Genomic DNA, 18341 nt, shown 5'->3' on the forward strand with positions numbered 1-18341 from the left:
ATGGCTTGCCTGGCTCTACCCTCAGGGGGGGCCTTGTCCGCATCCTTCAGCCATGACAAAGAATCTGTATTTGCGTCTTCCCTCCCAGCACGATGCTGCACTGTAAATGCAAAAGGTTGGAGGATAAGGTACCACCACATCAGTCCTGCATTGGTGTCCTGAATGGTTTGTCGCCATTTTAGGGGTGCGTGGTCTGTCACTACAACGAAGGACCCGCCCAGGAGGTAATAATGGAGGGCTTCTACCATCCACTTAACCGCTAAGGCTTCTTTCCTAATGACCAAATAGTTATGTTCCCGGGGAATAGCCTCCAGATGATATAGAGGACTGGGTGTTCCTCCCCATTTGGACAACGAAGCCAAGGGTGAAGTTAGGGCTTTACAGTACGAGTTCTTGGCATAGGTGGTCCGTCAGTGTCCAAAAGGCCTCTTCACAGTTGGGGGACCAGCGTACCCATTGCGGGCTGTCCTTAGTGAGTAGCTCAGTCAAGGGTGCGGCACTTGTGGCGTAGCTGGGAATGAATCGGCGATAATACCCCAATAGTTGCCTCACCTGTTTTTTGGTGGTTGGGGCTGGGTGGTCCTGTATAGCCTGGACCTTCCTGACCTGGGGGCATGCCTTACCTTGCCTGAGGGTGTAACCGAGGTAGGTGGTCTCTTGCTAACCAATCTGGCTCTTCTTACAGTTTGCAGTCAGCCCTGCCTCCTGGAGGGTCCTCAGGATGGCTGCCACCTGGTCTGGATGGTCCTCCCAGTGGTGACTGTAGATCACTATATTGTTCAGATAGGCCACGGTGTACTCAACATGGGGCTGCAGCAGATGGTCCATCAGACACTGGAAGGTCGTAGGGGCTCCATGAAGGCCGAAGGTCATCCTGGTAAACTGGTAGAGCCTGCAGAGTGTAGCAAAGGCTGTCTTTTTCTTCAATCCAGGTTCCAGTGGGATCTACCAGTAGCCCTTGGTCAGATTCAAGGTGTTGATGTAGCAGGCCTCTCCGAGTCTGTCAAGTAGCTTGTCAGTCCAGGGCATTGGATATGCATTGAATTTAGAGATAGTGTTGACCCTCCAGAAATCAATGCAGACCCAGAAGATCCCATCTGGCTTGTGGACCAGCACTATGGGGCTGCACCACTCGCTCTGTGACTTCTCAATTACCACTAGATCTGCCATTGCCTAGACCTCCTGCTCTATCACATCCCGCATTCGACGCGGGAGAGGTCTTGTCACCTCACGAGCAATTTCCCCTGGGTTGCTCTGGATGGTGTGCTGTCCAGTTAAGGCTGTGAAGGTTTTGGAAAAGGCCTCCAGCAGCAGCTTGGTCTGCTTTTGCTCCTCTTTCGTGGGGGTATCCCTGAGCAGGGGTTCTTCACGCTCCGCCACCACAGTTACCTTGCAGTTGCAGGACATACCGTAAGAGCCCCTGGGTCCGGGACAGGGTTTGTTCCCAGGTCTCCCGCATTAAGTCAAGCAAACCCCAAAGCTGGTGACCGTACAGTAGCTTAAATGACGAGAATTTGGCGGAGGCTTGTGGCCCCTCCCTAATGGCAAGCAGTAAGGGGGGGGATCAGTTGATCCCAGTGGCACAAGTCCTTAGGTGGGAACTTCCAGAGCATTTCTTTAAGGGCCCGGTTGAACCAATCCATCCATCTGGGGGTGGCAGATTGATGTCTGCAGCTTCTGGATCCCTAGGAGACCACAGACTTTGCAGAGCAGCTGGAAGGTGAAGTTTGTCCCCTGGTCCGTAACGGTCTCCCAGAGTAAACGCACCCAGGTGAAGATATTCAGGAGTTCAGCTGCGATGATCCATTCAGTGGCTTTCCTTAGGGAGATGGCCTCTGGAAAGCAGATAGCATAGTACATCGCTACTAGAATGTAGCGGAAGAGGTGACGCTTTTGGTGAGTGGCCCCACCTGGTCCATCACAACCCTGTCAAAGGGCATCCCTACCACTGGCAAGGGGATCAGTGGGGCATTTTGTACCCACAGAGGGCACTGCCAGTTGGCACTTTGGGCAGGAAGCACAGTAATCCTTGACGTCCCAGTGTATGCTCTGCCAAAAGAACCGGGCCAAGACCCGGCCAGGGTCTTCTCCTGTCCCAAATGGCCTGCCGCAGTGATGTCATGGGCTAATCTCAGTACTGCCCACCAGTGACACTAGGACACGACCAGCTGGGAATGAGGCTCATGGGTCTGAGGGTCTCAGTCGACCCGGTACAGGTGCTCCTCTGTCAACTTAAACCATGGCCACTGGGCCGCTCACTGCAGATCCGTCGCCATCCTGTTGATATACACTATCTGTTCATAGGCCCAGCTGAGGGTGGGGTCCTCTCTTTGGTCCCTACTGAAGTTGACTCCCGTGTCCAGCAGGGCTTCCCCGCCGTCCAACCGGGGTACCTTTATCCTTCTGGGGTGTCAAAAGCCCCAGGTGGGGCTGAGGGGTCACCTGGGTTAGTCTTCCTGGGCCCCTCAACCTTGCCCTCAAGGGGGTCTCCCTCGAGAGCCATCTGCACCAGTGAGTCCCAGAGGCTCGCAGTTTGCAGAACCTGAGTGAATTCTGGCCAGTCTCATCTGAGAATGATGGGGTAAGGCAGCTCTGGGGCAAACCCAGCCGTCATTACTCAGGTCACTCCGTCCACAGTTAGCGGTACCAGGGCACTTAGATATGACTTCAAGTCCCCGTGGATACAAAGGAGTTGAATCTGGCTCAGTGCAAGTTCACTTGCCAAGGCAAGTCACTGATGCACTAGGGTTTGCCCACAGCCAGAGTCCACCCGGGCATGCACTTGTTTCCTGCCGAGGCCCATGGGGACAGTCACCTTAGCAGTAGGACACAAGCGGGCATGGACCTCTCCAGTGTAAACCTGGCCAAAGGAGAAGTCTGTGACTGGGCTCTGTCGCTGGAGGTGTCCAAATTGACCACAAGCAAAACAGGGACCAATCTCAGTGTGGCTGGCCCAGCACTTGGGGTTCTGCGAACAATCGGGTTCAGGGATTTCCCTCCTTTGCCGTGGCCTGCGGGTGCGGGACATTGGGACGGGTTGTGGCAGGTAGCTGCTGCTGCGTCCCTCATTGTGGCTCGAGTCTGACCAGGCCACTGTCTTAGGGCTGGAGGGTCTTTCTGAGCCCAGGGTGCTCCACACTGTGGCTGCAGCTACAGATGCTACTGGGGTCTCTGGGGCCAGAAAATCCTCCATTAGGCCGACCACCACCCTCAAGGTGGTGGGTTGATTTTGAAGGACCCAGGCTCTCCCTCAGGGCGGGAGAATGTGAATGAACTGCTCTACGAACACCTGCTTGGCTACTTCAGTAGTGGAGTGTCATTTGGGTTGGAACCACTGCCAGCAGGTGTCCTTGAGCTCCTGTGGCATGACCCAGGGTCAGGTCCCTGGCGGGTAGGTCTCCCCCCGGAATTGGCACCAAAAGGTGTCAGAGGTGATGTCTAGGGCATCAAGGATAGCCGGCTTTACTGCTCTGTAGTTGCAGGCCTCATTGTTAGGGAGCCCACAATAAGCAGCCTGGGCCACCCCCATTAGGTAGGGGGCCAAGAGTGTGGTCCATTTGTTCTGAGGCCATCCTGCCACCAAAGCAACCTGCTCAAAAGCTTTCAGGAAGGCTTCTGGGTCATCTTCACGCCTCATCTTTGTAAGGTGGACCGGCATCTTGGTGGTTGTTGGGGTTGTCGCTCCTCCAGGAGTAGGGCCAGAGGGGCTGGGAAGCAGGGTGGCCAGCTGCTGAAAGCATTGTTGCTGCTATTCCTGCTGCTTGGCCCCCACCTACCCGATCAACTGCTGCTCCTGGGCCCCAAGTTGCTGTACCTGTTGCTGTTGGAGCTAGACTGCCAGTTGCTGCAGCTGGCTCTCCACCCACCATTTTATAAACTTGTCCATTCCATCGTAGTCTCTTGGGTGGGCAATGGCCTAGGAGCATGTGCAGACCCCTTGTCTCAGGGGTTACCTGTGTTCTCCACCACATGTAGAGGGTCATGTCTGTCCCTGCCGGGTCAGGCCTAGAGGGAGGCCATGCTCCCTCACTACTGCGTCTCTGTAAAGACCGGCATAAAGGGGAATTAGCAGCATCAGAGACCCAGGCCCTGACCCTCTAGGCAGGGCAGAGCACCAAACAATCTAGGGGCTCAGGCCCTCAGGCAGGGAGGAGCACCAAAGAGTCTAGGGCCTGCCGTCTTGGCTCAGGCAGATGGCAGACAAATGCAGGCCTCTTGGCTTAAGGTGGGGAGGCTGCCACCCCAGAAGTGAGGTTGGCAGCAGTGGGTAGGGGGACCCGGGCCCACCCTACTCCACCAGGTCTCAGCCAAGGGCCCTAACAGTGGTGGAGGGCTCCACTATTGGGTCTGCAAGGATCCCTCCACAACACGCTGGCCAGTATTCTGGCCACACAACCGGACTATTGTCTGGTGTCCTTGGGCTACTTCCTAAGATCCCCTCGCTGGGTACCTTCAGTTTGTAGGGGTCCTCTGTCTCCCTGGGGTACACAGCTAGCAGCAGTCCCAGCAGCTCTTTGGCGTCCTTGTTGGCAGCTCTGACAGTCCCTTCGGGTCCTCAGTGCTGCAGAGGACCCCCTTGGGCACAAGCCCCAGCAGCGAGCAGGAGACGGCTGTCTCCTTTGCCAGCTCTGGCCCAACTGAGCTGTAGGGCCCGCCTTTTATACTTTCTGTCCCACCCCCCTGTTTTGGGCAGGGTGGGTGTGGCTTGCTAGGGGGTGGGTGGTGGTTCCTCCCATCAGGCCCAGAGGGAGGCCATGCCCCTTGCTACACCCACTCTAATTTTGTTTTGAAATTTGCTAGCTTATATCAGCCAGATATTACCTTACTCCACAGGAGGCTGCGCTTCCTGTCAAAACACATACATCTGCAAGCAAAACTAGCTCTGAGCAGGCCAGCTGCTTGCCAGGTTCAATTAGAGGCTGAATGTGGTTAATGGCAAAGTGAACCACTTTTGACATTGGAACAGCTGCATAACTTGAGTTTATTCCAGTCAGTACCGAGCAGCAATGCGGGGGGGAGGAATGGGATGAGAAGCGTATTGCTGTAGAAGCATCTGTGTGATGAGCAGAGCTATGGTCTCATTGCCTGCAGTCGTTAACAACAAAGGAAAATGAAAAAAAGCCAACCTATTTTGAATCTAAGGCACACATGTCAACTGCAGAAGTTCCTTTTAAATCTATTGTCTCCAAGTCGGCTGTTATGGTTATGGGATTATTTTGATGGTGAGTGGGTTTTGACAGAACCTTTGGGGATTCTGTAGAGAAGATGTCCCCAAAGTCTTGGTCCATGAGGCACCTGCGAGTGGTCCACAAAAAGATAACCAACTGGCTGTAGGGTGCTGGCTCTTTTTGTTCACAGCTGCTAAAAATTTCATTAAAATGCAGCTAAATGTACATTCAATCCTTTCCTGTTACTACTTGTTCATGTGAATTGTGGCAGTTGCCACAGCGATGTTACGTAACGATGAATGTTACGTAACGATGAATGGGTGATTGTGAAGAGAAAGGAGGTGTCCACAAGATAATCTCATTGTTAAAATGGGGGTAAAATTTTCCGAAGTGTCCAAGAGGCTTAGGAGCTTAATTCCCATTTTCAAAAGTGACAGGCATTTAGGAACATAATTGTGAACTTTCAATGTGACTTTGATGCCAAAAACAATGGGAGTTAGGTGCCTAAATACCTTTCAAAATCTGCCTCTCCCCCCCACCCCCAAGTGCCTAGGAATTCAGCTCCAAAGTCAATTTGTTGCTTTTGAAAATTTTATCCATGGTTCACACTATGAAAATGTTTGGGCCTCCCTGCTTTAGAGCATATTCTCCCTGGTATGGAAGGCCACTGGCAGCAGAGAGAGCTTCCATATATAGTTCAAGGATTAACTCTGGGTATATACCTATATATACACACACACACAACAGCTTACAAAAGAATTAGATATCCAGAGACCACTTGCATCAGTTTATTGGAAGTATTACTAATACATACAACTAGGCATGAAGGTATCTAAAGGAGCTGTATTCCCGCCATGCCTATTCATGGGTATTTTAAATTAAGAAAATATTTTCAGTGGCAATTAGAAACGATGGGTCATATTGTGCTACCAGTTACACTGGTGTAAATCTGGAGTAGTTCCACTGAAACTACTGGAATTACTTCAGATTTACAGCAGTGTGAGAGCAGAATTCATTCAAACCAAGCAAAGGTAGTTATAGTTTGTAGAGCTTGCTAGTCTCAGGGATAAAAGGCACTGGTATGTATTATTACATATCAACTCCCACTGCCCCACTGTGTCAAGCTATATTGCCAGGGCCTCCTTCTCTGCTGCCTTGCCCTTTAAGTAATTATATACATCTAGGCTAAGTGGATGCAAAGCACCACCAATTCCCTTTGGTAGCATTTTGTGCTCACTTTGCACAGGTATAAATGGCTATACGAGGAGAAAGTTAACAGAGATTCAGGCATGCAACAGTTACTTCTTACTAAAAGGTTTTTAGGGCCAAATTCCTCTCCTGTGCACCATCCATTGAAATCAGTAGATTTCAGAGTGGAATTTGGCCTTTAGTGACTCACACAGAAATGTAACATTACTTTACTTTCTATGGTTAATGGAGGTTTGTTAATGAAAATGCCAAGCGTAAATCATTCCGAGATGCCAATGTAAATATTGCTATCGCTACTTTCTAGCATCCCAGATCTAAAACAAGCTTCATATATATGTTTTCATGTATTTAGGTAAAATCAAGATCAATCATTTTTATTGTGGGAACAGAATCATGAAAATGAGCGCCCTTGATCCTCCCTCACTTATCTCAATACAACATTCTGCTTGCTCCTTTCCTACTCTGCCCCATCCACTCCATCTACCCAAGGACCCCAGACTCCCAATCACTGTATCAGGGTTACATTAGTAAATTGAATCTTAAGGACATCAAATATTATAATAAAACAGAATTTACTAACATTACCCTGGTGTGTGTCATTTCTTTTATCCCTTCTCATCCTCTTCTTTCACCTCCCAATCTCATTCTCCTCTTACCTCTGTTCCAACTTTTCACTCTATAGTCATCCGCCATCCCTCATGGCCTCCTCCTTTTTTCTATCTCCTCTAGCCCTTCTGAATCTTTCTCCATCATTCCCTTTCTATCCTCTTTCCCCATATCTCTCAGACTTTCTATTTCTACCCCTTCAAGACTTCCCATCAGCCCCTTTTCCCCAGCCATGACTTGTTTGTGCCTTGACTGAGTACGTGTTTCTCTATTGCGATCCTGTGTGGATTTCTGCCTTCCACTGGAGACCATGGGTAGCTCCCTCAACCTTGAGTCCAACTATTAAAGACAGAACCTGATTCTTTTCTCACTTTAGCAGATGATAACAATTGTAACACTGATTGCCCAGAGTAACACCACTGAAGTCAATGGAGATTCTCTTCTCATTAAAACCAGTGTATCAGCCCAACCAACTTCTTTAGATCGCCCCAGTTCACTCTCATAGCATTCAAAGTTCGTTTGCCTGAGCTCCAGGTAGTAGTCTGTGGTTTCCCACTCTGCCTACAAACCCTCTGCTGAGTTGTCTCACCCTGGTGAGGCCAGAGGCTAAAACTGCAGCTCAGAAGAGGAGTGGTAGGTAACCATATGGCAGCAATATGCAGTTGTCACTCAGCTCCTAATGGTTGTTGAGTTTGATTGTACAGATGCCAATGCACAAGCCTCCAGGAGAGGAGTGGGCAAGGCAACATAGTGTGAAGAGCAGATATTTTATTTTATTTAGAGCGGTCAACACAGTAGGGCTTCCTGGCAGTCCAGCTGGGATACTCCACACCACAAAAGGTCCAAACCAGAAGATACAAGAACCAATGTGAGGGAAGAGGGGGGAAAATCACAAAAAAGTTAATAGAAAGCAGGACTTGTTGCTTTCTTATTAGTAATGTTTCCTATAACCTCCATTTATTGATTCAGAATGTCTGATGTGAATAATGTATGTGAGGCTTCTGCAACAGAGTATGAGAAATTCCTGCTCGTTTTCTCTAATAGTTATATTGGATGTGCTATCAGTGATTAGATTGAATCTTCATTTTAAAAGGATGCTGTCAGGCCTGTGATCACCTTGAAAACTAGTGTAATCTGGGAGGGAATGTCTTTCATATTATAGACATCGTCTCCTCTTAAGAAAAGGAAGTGATACATCACTTTTAGCCTGAGAAGTTATAAATGTAAGCAGAGTCAGGATGAGCTCTACCCTGACATCTGGTGGTGAGTTGTGGTGGATTGTGGAAAAGAACTTCAGGGGCTGATCTCATTTGCATAGGCACACCTTCCCCACCTAGATAGTCACTTTGGCTGCTGTGGGATCCCCAGTCTCTGTTATTGGGGCAGGAAGAATAAATTGTTATCCTGATTGTGTGAATCAAGGACAGTGGAACTGTACTTGGCCTTTTGTTATGATGGAGGGACTCGCCATCAACTAAGTAGCACTCTCTAGGCAAGGGACATGGGTTCCAAAACTCAGTGAATGGAGAGAGGTTGGGAATAGGCATTTGTACTTTGTGGTCTGGGTTCCCTTCTGAGGGCCCTAAGTGCTAACTGCCCCTCCTCTTCTTTCCACTGTATAATAGCAGAGCTAATTTTGATTCCATTAGGAGTCTGGTTACAGATTGCAGAACTGAATTCACTTTGGGTCAATAGTGTACCAGCACTGGGTCTCCCCTACTATGAGATGAAATCACTAAAGAGCTGAAATCACTGAGTACTGTGTTAAATAGTAGGGGGCCTGAAGATATATTGGTGAGTGGCTTGCGGGCTGGCTCCCAGAGAGGAGCTGCTCGCTGGACAACTACTGAAGAGGAGCAGCTGGTGGTGAAGGCTGCTGCAGAAACCCATGGAGAGCTGGGGGAGTCAGTTGTCGGAGCATGTAAGGTGCCCCTTTACTCCCCTCCCCACATTTCCACACCGGCTGGGGGGGTTAAAACTCTGCAGATGAACTTTTGAACTCTGGACTCACCAAGGACAGAGACAGAGACTTTTGGGTTGTTGGACTTTTGGGACTTTGGGTGACTTTTGGGTTGCTGGACTCAAGAACCAAAGGGAAAAGACACGGCCCAATTTGCTTGGGGTGGGTTTTGGCTCATGGTTTGTGTTATGAATCCTGTTGGTGGTGTTTCCCCAACACAATGCCACATTGTTTCTCTCTGTTATTAAAAGGCTTTTGCTACACTCAGACTCTGTGCTTGCAAGAGGGGAAGTATTTCCTCTTAAGGAGCATGGGGGTGGTGGTATATATTTGTCCCAGGTCACTAGGTGGGGGCTCGAGCCAGTTTTGCATTGTGTTATTGGAACGGAACCCCTAGATACTGAACCCGGCCCTTGTTGCTGTCAACTCTGATGGGCAGAAGGGTTACATAAAATATATTGACAGCTCCCCCAACTTATTTAGCACTCCCTTCTGCCTCCTCTTATAGTCTCCCTGTCTCTCACTCACATTTACATATTGTCACCTCTTCTCTGAGTACTAGCAGATGTCAGGGCCTTGAGGTTGGCTTCATGCTGGAAGAGAAATTAGTAACTTGGGAGACAGGTTGTTGGTTTTTAGTGTAACTTATTTACACCAGTCAGACCACAGAAGTGTTCACAAATGTCATGTGAGCAAACCCTCCTTTCAGAAATCTTAGTCTAAATGCCAATTCCTCCCAGAAAACAATTTTCACCACCCCCAGTAATTGACTCTAGCAGAGATGAAGGCAGAGAGTAAACTCTCTTTCTGTTTTGGAGAAGCTGCTGCAAAAAATCTACATCACAAAAACAACAAATACAGCATTACTTCAAAGACTGTACTCTGCTCACGTACTAAAAGAACTTGAAAGACTATTATAGAGACAAGATAGGTGAGGTAATATTTTTTATTAGACCCATCTCCACTCTCTAATATCCTAGGACCAACAGGGCTACAAAACACTGCATATGACATTGAAAGAATATGTGTAACAGCACATTCTGGTGACTCCTCAGATAACAAGATATATTAGCAAAAAGAAAAGGAGGACTTGTGGCACCTTAGAGACTAACAAATTTATTTGAGTCTCTAAGGTGCCACAAGTCCTCCTTTTCTTTTTGCGAATACAGACTAACACGGCTGCTACTCTGAAACCTGTCAAGATATATTAGGGAATGTTAGGGGGAAAAGGCCCATGTAAACACAGCTTTGAACCCCAGTCCAGAAAAGCATCCTTATTCAGGGCAGCATTTCAACACATGAAGTCAATGGGACTCAGTGCATATGCTTGCAGTTAAAAAAAAATGCATGAATGCTGCCCTAGCTAGAGATGGAGTTAAGCACGTGCTTATGGTGCTTTTCTGAATTAGGGCCTGAGAAAGCAAATCTTCCTTTTTAGTTAGTGCAACCAATTTTCCTTAGAAAGCAGATAAAACCCTCTCACAGGCAAGACAGAGAGAGAGAATGCAACGGCCCAGTCCTGCAGCCTGTATTTATTAAAGTAATCACTACACAAATAGCCCCTTCGAAGTAAATGGGATTTCTTGAATCATTAAGTACTTCCCATGCAAGTGAGGGTTGCAGGACTGGGCCACTGAATTATTTCTGTTAGTCTCTTTCAACAGTTAAGAGAAAAATCTAGCAAGTCAGGGGCCAAACCTATGTGTTAAGCGACCTTCAGTTCCCACTGACTTCAATGGGAGCTGCCTGTGCTCATCCTTAGGTCCAGATTCTGATACCTTTACTCATGCTGAGTGGCACTTTACTCCCTGAGCAGTTCCTCTGAGGTCAGTGGGACCATGAGTGGAGACAGGAACCAGCAGGTAAGAGAGTAAGTGATCAGCTCCAGAGGAGGTGGGATGAAAGGGCATGTCCCTTCAGGACATTTTTAGTGAATAATCTCAAAATATCAATTTCCTACAATCCAGGAAGCACATTTTAAAATATGGATACCAAAAAGCATGTGTACTTGTGTGCATGTATTTACGTGTACATGTACACACATACGTCATCTCTAGAAGACATGATGATTAAACAGGAGCAGTCATTAACATCTTTTCTACAGAACTGCCCCCAGCTGCACTGGTGATATCAAAGATGAAAAATATTGGGGGAACAAAGCAGTGAAGTCAAAGCCTAATGCTGGAGAGCCAAACCTGTCAAGAGAGGGAGTGTGAGTGGATATGCCCTATTCTAAGAGCTTTGCCAATTCCATTGGTGGTGCTTATTCAAAGAAGTAAGCAAGGTAATCGTGAGAGACCCAAGGAAGAGCTCTATGTAGCCTGAAAGCCTCTCTCTCTCACCAACAGAGGTTGGACCACTAAAAGATATTACGTCACCCACCTTTCCTCGCTAATATCCTAGAACTGACACGGCTACAACAATGCTGCCAAAAAGTTACCCTGTTCATTTCAAGGTCCAGCAGTGAGAGCAGAAAACAAAATCAGCAAGTGTCAAATGGAGAAAGGTGAAAAAAGTATATTGATTTCTTATGATTCACACATTTGCTTCAAGGGACCTAAACTCTGAACCTCTTTAAAAGGTGTGAGAAGTAATTCCTATATCTGAGCAGTGACCATGCAGTAAACACTTGGTTATGTCGTTATTTAATAAACTTAAATTTAAATATTTAAATAAAAATTTTTGCGTAGTAGAGGGTAAAAATATGAGAAACTATTAAAACTACTAAAAGCAATTTTCTATTCTTTTTCAACCAACATTTGCGCAGTCTAAGGGCTTGTCTACAGTGGCACTTTACAAGGCTGCAACTGTCTCGCTCGGGGGTGTGAAAAAACACCCCCCCCCAAGCGGAGCAAGTTTCAGTGCTGTAAAGTGCCACTGTAGACAATGCACCAGCGCTGGGAGCGACTCCCCTCGTGGGGTGCCGCGGCAGCGCTTTAATGTTGCTAGTGAAGACGTGCCCTGAGAATAAACTCCGGATAAACCTCTGAGACTGGCAGCAATGCAAATTTTCAGAATGCAAACAATTTGTCCACAGGAATAGAAAACCAACGAAAAGTCCGGTTGGCCGCAGTGGGGCAGGCAGGCTTCCTACCCGACTCTGCATGGCTCCCGGGAAGCAGCCAGCATGTTCCTCCGGTTCCTAAGCAGAGGGGAGGCCAGGAGGGCTCCGTGCGCAGCCCGTCCGCAGGCGTCACCCCAAGCACGGGCTCTGCAGCTCCCATTGGCCGCACCCCCAGTCGGAGCCCTCACCCCCTCACACCCCCCAGCCCCCTCCCTCACCCTGAACTCATTTCTGGCCCCACCCTGGAGCCCGCACCTGCAGCCCAGACCCCGTACCTCCTCCCACACACCCAACCCCTTGCCCCAGCCAGGAACCCCCTCCCAAACTGCAAACCCCTCATGCCCCCAGCCCGGAGCCCCCCCCACCCTAAACCCCTCATCCCCAGGCCCACCCCAGAGGCTGCACCCCCAGCTGGAGCCCTCACTCCCTCCCACACCCCAACCCCCTGCCCCAGCCCAGAGCCACCTCCTGCACTATGAGCCCCATGCTGCTCCCTTAACTCCTCATCTCCGGCCCCACACCAGAGCCTGCACCCCCAGCTGGAGCCCTCACTCACCCCAACCCCCTGCCCCAGCTCGGTGAAAATGAGCAAGTGAGCAAGGATGGGAGACATCAGGTGACGGAGGGAGGGGGTATGGAGTGAGCCGGGGCTGGGGCCTCGGACAAGGGGCAGGGTAGGGGCGGGACCTTGGGGAAAGGTTAGGAAAGGGGGCAGGGCAAGGGTGTTCGGTCTTCTGCAATTAGAAAGTTGGCAACCCTAACAACAGATCAGGCCAAATTCTGCTCTCAGGTCACAATTCAACAAGATTCTTAATCATGCGCCTAACTTTAAAGAGGGGCTGAAGACCCATTTAATTAAATGGAGCGAGGCACATGCTCAAACAACTTACTGAATGCAGGCCTCAGAACTGAATCATACCATTGACTTCAGTGGAGTTATTTCAGCCTTTCTGGGGTTAAGTGAGCACAGAATTTGGCCCAATTTGTCAACAACTTCAGTGGACTGCACTCCATCAAATTCTTCTCTGTTATTAGGTCCACAATCAATTTTTTTACTATTGTCTAAGTCACTTAAACAATTAATATTGTTTGTGCACAACATATTTTTTTTAAAAGAAAAAACCCAGCTCATTGTAAGTGGCCTTTGGATGCTAGCTGCGACCGGGGACTTTACTAAACTTTGCCTCTGAAGCTTGTCCTATGGCCCTTGCAGTATGACACAGTCAAAGGGATATGCAAGGGACTCCACAAAATGGCAGGAAGGAGCCTAAATGTCAGTGTGCTGGCCCAGCAGAGGGCAGGAGCTAAAATGCCAGGTGGAATCACGCTAATGTTACCCCCGTTTCATTCTGTTTTCTGTTGTTGAGCCAAAAACATCATGGCAGTAATTACAGCCGCTGCTTCTACTTGCTCTGAGTTGATATGGAAACATTCCCAGACAAGGTGGCAGTATGGAGCCTTGAGTGGCCGCAAATAAGTAGTTGCTATTTCAGCACACTAGCAGGGTGCAGGAAGTGATTAACCGTGTTCAATAGTTGTTTTGAAGCTGTGTGTTTATTAAGGGCAGACGTTCCTGAATGTACACACATGCCCCCTTAGTTAGAAGCTGGAAGCTCCTTGCCAATCAGTAGCGAGTTCAATTCAGGGGTACAAAACTGTCAGCCATTTGAGCACCAGTCAGATCCAGCCCTGCCCTGCAGAGAGAAGATAGGGCTGCCATGGATAACCAGACTGAATCCGTAGGCTGGATCTCAATACAGTTTCCTGTAATTTTACAAAACTCATTGGGATTGAGAAAACACCGTAAAGGAGGAATCGCAGACTGGAGACCAGATGTCTTTGTGAGTTATATTACATCATTGAATCAAAGACACCATGCCAGCCTAATAGCTATAGTAATGGTCAGTTTTTTCTTATTCAAAGTTGTGTTTGTGCTCAATATCGTGGATGCTAAAACAGTTGGTTATGTGATACAACTAAATGATTTATCTTGTTGTAAATGAGTGAGCCTATGTGATAGCAGAAGATCTCTGGTTATCAGAAGTCCCAATATCTGCACATTTTTGTGAGATTTAAAAAAAAAATATATATATATATAAAAATAGGGCTTAGGCCCTGTGTTATATTCTTCATTTTAAAGGAACATTAAAAAAACGCTAGTTAGTGATGTTAATTTAGCTAGGCTGCATTGTAACTGCTGTGCTGTAACAGTTTATCTATGATAAAGACTGGTACTGGATTCCTAAGAAGAAAAACGAAGTGAACACCATTATAATTTCCACTTTTAGTATTTAAAAGGTTCTTATAGAAAATCCAGCTGTAGTTTCTCACGAAGATATGAATTCCAGGTCTCTGCAAATACTTTAAGTCAGAGGAGTTCTGTAGCACAGAATTGGTAAGCATTTTGACTTAGCTCCCCTCTATGTAGGTTACACTAACTTTGTAGAATGTCCAGAAAGACAAAGCATGAGTTTCTCCTACTTACAGTATTTTTTGGACAGGCCTTGGGAAAGAATAGCACTAGACCGGTGTGAAGAGAGGGGTCATACCTATCTAAAAGCCATTGATTATTTTTCTAGATGTGTTGAAATTCTGTTTACAGACTCATAGAAATGTAGGACTGGAAGGGACCTCGAGAGGTCATCTAGTCCAGTCCCCTGCACTCAGGCAGGACCAAGTAAATATAGACCTTCCCTGACAGGTGTTTGTCTAACCTGTTCTTTAAAACTTCCAGGATAGGGATTCCACAACCTCCCTTGGAAAACTATTCCAGAATTTAACTATCCTTATCCTTACAGGATGCAAGTCTGAGAGGTGCCAAATCTAAGAAGTCTTTAACCATCAGAATTCAGTCAGAAGTTTATCAAAGTTAAAACAGGAGACCTACCACAGAGAAAAGCAAATGAACACAAAAACTGGACGATACCAGCTGTTCTCACTGAACGGAGCGGCATCCTGAGATCCTATAAAGCTGAGACTGATTGAAGTACTCAGTAATGGAATATAGGGGAAAACAAGTGGCATATCCAGCTGGTTCCCAACCTGGTTGAGTTACTGTGTGATCTTAGCAGCAATGCTCCAGAAGGGAGATAATCCAGTGGAGAAGAGTCCTAAATATATTAAACAGGAGCCTGCACAGAAGCATGAGCTACAGAGCTGTGGTTGCCTAAGTGGTGCTGTGACAGACTCATATAATCTCTAGATCAGCACAGAGGGGAACGTGTACCACTTACTCACCTGTGGGTTACACATAGTAAAAGACAGTCCCTGTCCTACAGTTTAAATAAACAAGACAGGATGGGAAGGGAAACAAAAGCAGTGAGAGGGGGAAATGACTTATTCAAGGTAACATATGAGGTCAGTGGGAGAGCTAGAAATCAGGGTGGATAAAAATCAATGATTTTTAAAAAATAATTTAAAAAATTGGATTTTTTTTCTTTATATTGGATTTTTTTGATAAAATGCTTTTTGAGGAAAAAAACTTATCTAAAGATAGTTTTAATTAAGATACATTATAACTCAAAGATATCTCATCATGGAATAGGGATTTTAAATTTTAATTCTATATTATGAGACAATATATTCATGTAATGTTTAAGAAAAGTTTTGTAAATGAGCTCCAATAGTTCATGGATTAGGGACCCAATCTTATGGGGTTCCAGGGGCTTCTGTATAGATTATTTAGGTTAATCTTTCTATCTACCCAATGGGACTCAGTGCTCAGTCTAGAAGATACCATCAGAGATGCTTAGTTTTGCAGTTCTCAAACTGTGGATTTGTGTCTCCAGAGGTAACATGCTTGTTAACAGCAAAAATATTTTAAAATAAATAAATAATATATAGAGGTGAGAAATAACAGACCTCAACGCTATTGTCCCTCTACAAATTTGTGTACACAGAATCAATCCCTCACCTCTCTCTAAAAGTGCAAAGTTTCAAAAAATTCAATGAATAGAAGATTGTTGGGGACAGAATAAATCTGAATAAGGAGAAGTCTGGAGATAAATGTGAGAAGCAAGGGACATATGCTTGTTTTGTTAAATTATTATAGGTTTGCTGTTGAAGAAAAAAATCCAGAATACTTAACGTTGCTGTTTTAGTTAAATAAAACAATTTAAATGTCTGGTGACGTTCTCCTCCTAATACAGCATGGCAAGAAAATCCTCCAAATATTAATGATTAACCTGTTGAATTGGAGATAGTCCACCTCCCAGTGACTTCATAAATATCTGCTTCAATTACCTTTGGTAAATGAAATAACCAAACAAACAATCATTCATTAGCTGTAAAACTAAATCAGAAAATTTTTCAAAATAAATCACTTTAAAAATGTATAGTGTGTACCTTCTAAAAATGAAACCTACATCTATCTCTGAGTTGTGAAGAATATGTATTAAGGTTATAACAACCAACAAGAATGCACTTTTATGTGGAAAACCATGACTAAATCGAGTCTTCCTGACTAGTGTTTTAAATCAAATCCACCCTGCTAGAAACAACACCCATCTCTTGAATCCCAGTCCAGTGCACTATCCAATAGCCCACATTGCGTCTCTAACTGATAATTAACCAGTGCCAATAGTTTATGCTAATGCAGTAACATTACTAATAAAGATCTGTAAAATGAAAAGTGCAAACGTACTGCATTCTTTTCCTTTCATGGGGTCAGGTAATCCAGAGCACTCCGCTGACGGATTTGGGACAGCCACCCTCCACCTGGATCCACTGCTGTCACATTCTGTGTATTCATAGTGGTAATCTGTCTGCAAATAATTACAAAGAGTCTCAGTTTCATCATAACATTTGCTCCTCCACTTAACCAGGATCGTTAATCAAGAATCCAGTATTTTGTCATTTCTGTTATAATCTACAACATATCATGCATAATTCCCATCACACTGTTCTCATTTATTTTCCATATTGCATGCACAAGTGTGCTAGGCAGTGTACGGAGCAAACAGAAGGATACTGGGGTCGGATTTTCAAAAGCACATAAGAGACTCAGAAGCACAGGTCCCATTGAAATTGTGCTCCCGAGTCATTGAAAATCCCACCCACTTTCCTTTCCCCAAACAACTTAGAAGGAGATTTGCAAAGCACACAAAGGATATAAGAGGACGAGCCCCAGTGAAAGTCGGTGACTTATGCTCCTCAATCCTTTAGGTATTTTTGAAAATCTTCCCTTTACATTCTAATTGAGGCATGACCCTACGGGCCAGATTTCCAAAAGTGCTCATTTCCTGCCTAGGAACCCAAATAAGTGGCCATTCGCTGCTGAGCTTATTTGGTAATCTGACCAGCAGTATCAAAATGTGAGCAGTTGGCTACGGAGCACTTTTGGAAATCTGGCCCTTACATAGGTGACTAAATGAGAGCCGAACTCTTATGAAAATCAGGCCTCAGTCGTGGGTGCTGAGCAATTGAAAATCTGACCCCTGAGCCCTTTGAAACCCTTCCCCAATGAATAAAACAATAGGGTCAGGAAAGATCAGGGTCACAGTAACAAGATCACAGGATCACTCTGTTTTGGTGTGGGCACATCTTGTAGACCCATGTAAGTGACAGGTTTATTTTTAGTGGTTATTTCATTTTAACTCACATCTTGTGGACTAGGAGTACTTGTGGCACCTTAGAGACTAACCAATTTATTTGAGCATAAGGTTTCGTGAGCTACAGCACACTTCATCGGATGCATACTGTGGAAACTGCAGAAGACATTATACACACAGAGACGATGAAACAATACCTCCTCCCACCCCACTCTATTGTTTCATGGTCTCTATGTATATAATGTCTTCTGCAGTTTCCACAGTATGCATCCAATGAAATGAGCTGTAGCTCACGAAAGCTTATGCTCAAATAAATTGGTTAGTCTCTAAGGTGTCACAAGTACTCCTTTTCTTTTTGCGAATAGAGACTAACACGGCTGTTACTCTGAAACCTGTCATCTTGTGGACTATGATCAGTGACAGGGAATCAGATTAATGACGGCATAGAAAAGGTACTTGCAGGAGGAATGGCACTCAGCTTCCACGAATTCCAGCCCACACCACCCACACTAGTCCAGGCTGCCCTAAAGGTGATTCCTCCAGGCACACTGGCAGGGCATTGTGGGTAATCCTGAACCACTGCTTTCCATGATTTTCCACTGCACCGATTTTCCACTTGGTGAAGGAGAAAAGGGAAGGGATCAAGTGGCTTGTTGTGGCTCCCAGATTCCCAGGGCATAGAATCATAGAATATTAGGGATAGAAGAGACCTCAGGAGGTCATCTAGTCCAATCCCCTGCTCAAAGCAGGACCAATACCAACTAAATCATCCCAGCCAAGGCTTT

The 18341-nt window shown here is 46.3% G+C and overlaps 1 protein-coding gene across 2 annotated transcripts in view; it reads right to left on the reverse strand.

Moving 5' to 3' along the window:
- Positions 1-18341, reverse strand: part of ELAPOR2 (endosome-lysosome associated apoptosis and autophagy regulator family member 2) — a 140215-nt gene that overhangs the window by 60202 nt on the left and 61672 nt on the right. For both annotated transcript variants that reach the window (XM_084617267.1, XM_084617266.1), the window contains exon 2: positions 16650-16770. In XM_084617267.1, coding sequence (XP_084473393.1) covers positions 16650-16770 — 121 coding nt within the window. The remainder of the gene's footprint in view (positions 1-16649; positions 16771-18341) is intronic.

Source organism: Lepidochelys olivacea (assembly GCF_965140295.1).
Source record: "Lepidochelys olivacea isolate rLepOli2 genome assembly, chromosome: 1".
NCBI lineage: Eukaryota > Metazoa > Chordata > Testudines > Cheloniidae > Lepidochelys > Lepidochelys olivacea.